This window comes from Camponotus floridanus, unplaced genomic scaffold (assembly GCF_003227725.1).
Source record: "Camponotus floridanus strain SB8 unplaced genomic scaffold, Cflo_v7.5 scaffold7, whole genome shotgun sequence".
NCBI lineage: Eukaryota > Metazoa > Arthropoda > Insecta > Hymenoptera > Formicidae > Camponotus > Camponotus floridanus.
In genome coordinates, this window is record NW_020229838.1 from 2,131,094 (window position 1) to 2,137,537 (window position 6,444).

General features: G+C 26.4%; 1 protein-coding gene and 1 long non-coding RNA gene across 2 annotated transcripts; both read right to left on the reverse strand.

The window, feature by feature from the left end:
* Nucleotides 1–356: 356 nt before the first annotated feature.
* On the reverse strand, nt 357–2,114 carry LOC112639494. The gene is made up of 2 exons (XM_025413639.1): nt 1,612–2,114; nt 357–1,251 (listed from the first exon to the last, which is right to left on the reverse strand). The coding sequence occupies exons 1-2, from the start codon at nt 2,104–2,106 to the stop codon at nt 412–414; spliced, it is 1,335 nt and encodes a 444-aa protein (XP_025269424.1). The 5' UTR covers nt 2,107–2,114; the 3' UTR covers nt 357–411.
* A 2,217-nt stretch (nt 2,115–4,331) lies between these two features.
* LOC112639495 lies at nt 4,332–4,921 on the reverse strand. The gene is made up of 3 exons (XR_003123542.1): nt 4,865–4,921; nt 4,619–4,693; nt 4,332–4,541 (listed from the first exon to the last, which is right to left on the reverse strand). It is a non-coding gene; the product is annotated as an uncharacterized LOC112639495 (long non-coding RNA).
* Nucleotides 4,922–6,444: the final 1,523 nt, after the last annotated feature.

Sequence of the window (6,444 nt, forward strand, 5' to 3'; positions counted from 1 at the left end):
TTCAAATCGGAATTCTACTCAAGATAGTTCTTGATTAGCCCAAATTGCAGAATTTTGTTCGAAAAAATATTTGAGGGAGTTGTCATTCTTCATTGAATCATAATATGGGATAATTAAAATGAACAATCAAAACTCATCATTTCATCGTATTACAATAAGATTTTAATGCATTTCTTAAATTTTTAATTTATTACGTTGGAAATACAATAATTTAATACCAGGATATAATGGTTAATATTTTCGGATGAAAAAACGATATCAATATTTATTTTTAATAAGTTTAAACGTCCTTTATTTACCATGCATTAAAAATAGTTTATAAAAAATATCATGCAATTTAAGCAAAAATTCGGAATTTTGAGAGATAACATCTTAGTCCCTTTCTTTTAATATTTTAGTTTAAAAAACCAGTTAGGTTAGGTCCATAGGTTGATCATTCTGAGCAACAGATGTAATTTTTGTTTGGGTAGATATATCTTTAGCGGTGTTGATTTGCGACTGGTTAAAATTTTTCCTTCGTAGACCGCTGCGACGTCTGCGTGATTTAGAAACAAGCAACCTCGGAGATTTTGATTTATTTGTCAATTTTTGGGTTTCAATTGGTATTTTTAAACAATTAGGTGAAAAGGTTTTTGAGATTATATTGTATCTCATTTCGAAATTGATGAGCCATTTTCCTAATTTTGCAATGTTATTGCATTTTTTAATTTTATTATAATGTATTGAGTATCTCTTTTTGTATTGAACATATTCATTTGCTAGATTCAACAGTTGTTTCATCGCACATAATTGGCAAAAACAATATGGTTGAAAAATCTTTTTCCAGATCTGTAACTCATTCCATAACAAACGTTCTTCTTTAAGTGTAAAAATTTCTGAGCGGTCCACATATTGATTGTCGATTTTGTATATTGGTATTTGGATATTTCCTTGTGAAATAAAATCAACGCACTCTTTTATTTCGTTCTTTAGTTTTTTCTGACTAATTCCATAGTAATTTGCAGCGGCTTGTACAGAACTTGCTCCATATATATATTCCCTTATTGCTAAGAAATATTTCTGTTTTAGTGTCAAATACTCTATATGTTTTTTAATGACATTTAATTTACAATTCAAGATGTTTTTATCAAGTTCATAAAATACTACAGCGGATTGTACATCTTTCTTTCCACTTAAAACATCTACTGTTGCTGCTTCAAGTTTATTTCTTAATTCTAGAAAACTTTTAATTTCATTATGATATTCAGTAACCTACGAAAAAGCAACAATTAAAAATTAATAAGCAGCCTTTATGGTATACATTGTATGAATCTAAGACAAAAAAATAATTTATGCATGCTATATGATGTGATAAATAAAAAAATATATTATAAGTTAAAAAATCGTAAGATTAGTCTGACAATTTTTATTTACTTGTGTCAAACGCGCACTTGTTTCGTTCAGTCACATTGATATTAAAAAATAGACACATATTCTCTTGTAAAGTTTTTCAAAACAATATATGAAATAATATTAACATAGAGAATTCCATAATATATTTGAATTGCTCTTTATTTAAAAAAAAAATTTGATGATTATGAAATAATATAATTAACACAAAATGATACTTACATGGGAAGTTTCCAATAGATTAAGCTCTCTTTGCTCACCTGCTTGAGGGATACTCGAAGTACTTGGTTTTGAGATATTTTCTACAACGAATGATTGCGGTGCGCTCATCTTTTTTGATGTCTTAACTTTTCTACAGTTAGAGTAGTTCGAGAATTTAGAAATTTCTTTGCTGTGTCTCATTTGGAAATCACATATCCATTCTTCGCGCATTATTTTATTCTTCCAAGTTAGAAGTTTTTTCTTACTTATATTACTTATATTAGCGAATATGTAAGCCAGTTTGAGTACGCATTCCAATGCGCAAACTTGACAAGTGCAATCTTGAGTTGTTATTTTCCAGAGATGTAATTTTTCTAGTAACGAAAATTCCTCAATATATGTGAAAACTCCATGTTTTACAGGTTGGTCAAATTTGTATGTGATTTGTAATTGGCAAAATTTGTGAAATTCTCTTTCTAATATCTCGTAAGTAATATTATATTTTTTCGCAGCCATGCGTAAACTATCTTTCGTATTATATTTTTTTCTATAATTTAAAATTTTTTCTATTGCTTTATCAATTTTATTTTTTAATGTAAGATATTTTTTTTTGTCTTCTAATATGTAAATTTTTTGTTTCAAAATTACACGTTCCTTTCTATTAAATCCATATTTTTTTACAATGGTTGCTACATCTATTTTTTTATTTAAAACTTTTTCTGCTGCTTTCTCGAATCGATTGTTCAAATTTAAATATTCTCTAATTTTTTTTCTAATATCGGACATTATATGAATCTACAACCAAATAAATCAAATAATTAAAACATACTATGATGTAATAAATAAATAAAAGATGCATCGTAAGATGAAAACTGTAATATTATTTTCGTGATTTTCACTTTCCGATGTTGTATATAATAATAATTTATTGTATCTGTGTGTATCGACATTCAGGATATATATTTTCTTAGAAAGATATTAAAACAATATATAGAATAATATTAATTTTACACTGCATCTATATGAGTGTATTTGAAAATGTCTCCTTATTGTAAAATACTTTTAAAATAATTATGAATAGTGTAATTAGCACAAAATGATACTTACATCGGAAATTTGCAATGAATCAAAGTCTTTTTGCACATGGATACCCGAAATTCTTGAACTTTTTTTTTTACCGAATAATGACGAAAATATTTGCGATGCGCTCGTCCATAGGAATATAATAGGAATATCTTTTTTGCAGTCAGATTCTAATTTAGAAATTATTTCGCTATGTCTTATTTCAAATTCATACATCCAGTTTTCATTCGCTTTTTCATGTTTATTCCATAAAGGAGATTCTTTCTCTATTTCTAGGATAGAGTTACAAGATGTATTAAAGAAATATTCCAATGCGCAAATTTGGCAAAAGCAAGATGATTGAGACATTTCTTGCCACAGATTGTCTAGTAACGAACATTCATTAATAAATGTTATATTTCTGTCATATTCACAATCCTCTTTATATTTTACATGTATATTTCTGTCATATTCGTACTCTTTATCCATCATTTTTAACTGTATATATTTGTTGTATTCTCGTGTCAATGAATCAACATTTACTTGATTAATCTTTAGCATTTTGTTAAATATTTGAACGGTATCTCGTATAGTTTGACCTGAAAGAACAACTTTAATTGCGTCTCTAAAAATGTCTTTTTCTTCAAAATATTCTTGTTTGTCTAATAATATATTTATTATTATATGTAAAATCCGACATTCTTCATAAATTCCATATTTTTGTGCAATAATTTCAAGATCATTTTTTCCACTTAAAACTTCTATTATTACTTTTCTGTACCGTTTTTTCAAGTATAAAAAATTTCTAATTTTCTGTCGGATATCGAATTTTCTATGAATCTAACGAAATAAATAACATAATTAGAACATATCACATGTGATAGATTTTAATATGATATACGAAAGGAGAGTATATTGTATAAATTGATAAAAATTGTAAGATTATTTTCTGGCAATTTTTTGTATGATGTTTCTTTTGTCGAATCATATGTATCGAGGATATACATATATTTTCTTGCAAAAAAGTTTTTCGATATATGAAATAATATAAACATACAGAATTTCATAATATATTTGAGAATTGCTCTTTCTCTTAAAAAACTCTTTAAATTATTATGAAATAATATAAAATTAACACAAAATGATACTTACTTCGTAAATTTCTGATGCATCAAACTTTTTTTGCCCAGGTGCTTGATAGGTGCTGGAAGTACTTGGTTTCGGATTTTCTATCGGTTGCAATGCACTCGTCGTTGCTTGGAGCATATCTTTTATGCACACAGATGAAAAAAACTTCAAAATTTTTTTACTGTGTCTCATTTCGAATTCGTACAGCCATTTTATGTCCGCTTGTTTATATTTATTCCATGTAGGAGGATTTTTTTTCTTTTTGTTTAAGGCAAATGTATAGGCATATTTGAGTAAATATTCCAATGCACAAATGCAACAAAGGCAACCATTCTGAACATTTGTTTTCCAAAAATGCAAGTCTTGCAATAATGAAAATTCTTCAATAAATGTAAAAATTCCAATATCTGATATAACATTGTCATATTGGTATGATCTTTTTAACTGATTAAATTTTCCATATTCTTTATACAGTTCTTGCTTATCAATGTTATGTTGTTTTGCAACATCAGATATCTTTAACTGTTTAAATAAAATATCGTTTACTGCCGCTTTAAACTTATTTTTCGATTCAAAATATTCGTTTTTCTTTTTTAATATGTTAATTTTCTTATTCAAAGTATAACGATGTGTGGGATGAATATATGTGACAATAACATTTTCCTCGATGTTATTATTTAAAACTTCTGCTGCGGCGTTGTCCAGCCATTTACTCAGATAATTTTTGATATTTTGTTTAAAAGCAGACATTGTGTATAAATCTAGCAAAATAATTAGATAATTATAGCATGCTTTGTAATACGATTGATAAAAAAGATATATAGTAAAATAAAATTACCTATTATTATTTCTATTATTTAATAATTCTTCGATTTTCATTTCTCAATGTTTCAAACGGTTTATCCAATTGTATCTATCGATATTCAAAGATAAATATTTTTTTGAAACCAAGTTTTTCACAACAATACATGAAATAATGTTAAAAAAATAGAAGACCTTACTGTGTATTTGAGTATTATTATATTTAAAAAAATTTTTCAAATAATTATAAATTAATATAATCGAAGCAAAAAATAATACTTACAAATAGAATCAAAGAACAAATTTTATTTAAAACATCAGATAATTGAGCGGACTACGTATTTGATCTACTTGTAAACAGATGCGGATTGACAATGAAATAACCGGTAACCGATCTGAAACCAGGAATTTAAGCCAGCTTAGTAAAGCCTAGTTTACAACAAAAATTAAACCTAACAAAAGTAAAGCTTAACTTACATTTGTATAAGTTCTCTATGAATAATAAATAAATGACTTTTGCAGCCATTATCCGAATTATTTAATATTGTATACTATATTTTTTACTCATCTTAGCTCATGGTATATGATAAAATTTAAAATAGTTTGTGTCGAGAATATTTGTATTGTTTACGATCTTTCATTAATAGATCTTTAATTAATATTTGATAGAGACTATGTGTGAGAGCATTCGTTTTTTGACATTTTTAATGTATTATGCAATTTATTATTAATTGTGCAAACTGTAGATATATATTCTTTGTTTAAATTGGAAAAATAGAGCACATATCCTACACATTCGTGTACAACTTGTAAATATTAAATATTGTCCTACATACATAATTATATACTAGATATTAAAAGGTCTTATAAATTTTAAGAAATATGTTTCTAAAATGGCATTTATAGCATTTTAAAATATTCATTTAATAAAAAAAAATGAGAAATGTTTAAAGATTTTATATATATGTTGAATATGTTCTATTTATGTGATTATTTTCTGTTTTATCTTCTAAATTAAATGAGACAAAATGTGTATCAAATAAAATGGACAAAGAAATTAAAGAAAAAAAGAACTTTATTCTGAGCAAAATTGTTTTTCATAAAAACTGCGTTAGACAATAAAGAGAATACTTTTTATACAGAAAAGTGTACATTTCGATATATAATAACAATAATGATAAAAGTTATAACCCATTTTTCAAAACATACACTATTTGATTTGTCTGAATTATTTTATAAACTATACAAGTTTAATCTCTCTCTCTTTTTTTCTCTCTTTCTCGGTTTGACAATTTACGGGTAACTTTTACCCTTTTATTTTAATCTTGCAATGTAAGCAATTTCTGGGTCCTATATATTAATTAAAAGTCTTGTCATCGGACGAAAAATCTTGTCGGTTTTGCCGCAGGCCCCCGAAGCTTCCTTCGCACGATCATGTCGCCCTAATACTGTTGACATCTGCGCGATTTATCTTTCTTCAGCCGGGAATTCGTCGCATTGAAACGGTGGATACGTCGTTAAGCTTTCCAAGGAATTCTACAAACGGCGGACATTGTCATTGGCGATGAACTAACATTACCAAGTTAACGTTACTATGCTGATTTGACGTATTCATTATTATAAAAATAAAAACGTGCGACGCAAAATAATCAACTTTACACAGTATCTTTAACAGTAAAATTATTTAAAATAATCATTGTCTAAAAACTTTAATCATTATTTCAAGAAAAAGGAATTCTGATAATTCTTTTAAAATTATTATTTCTATTAACAATTTTAATTATCACGTTTCAAATAAATATTTCTTCTATATTCGTACAACGATTATTTCAATAGAAAATAAATGTTTAAGTAATGTTTTAT

Coding starts and splice junctions, on each gene's coding strand:
- LOC112639494 (XM_025413639.1), bottom strand. CDS start 2,106: ATGGCTGCGAAAAAATATAATATTACTTACGAGATATTAGAAAGAGAA. Junction 1,252..1,611: donor ATCTATTGGAAACTTCCCAT/GTAAGTATCATT, acceptor GCTTTTTCGTAG/GTTACTGAATATCATAATGA.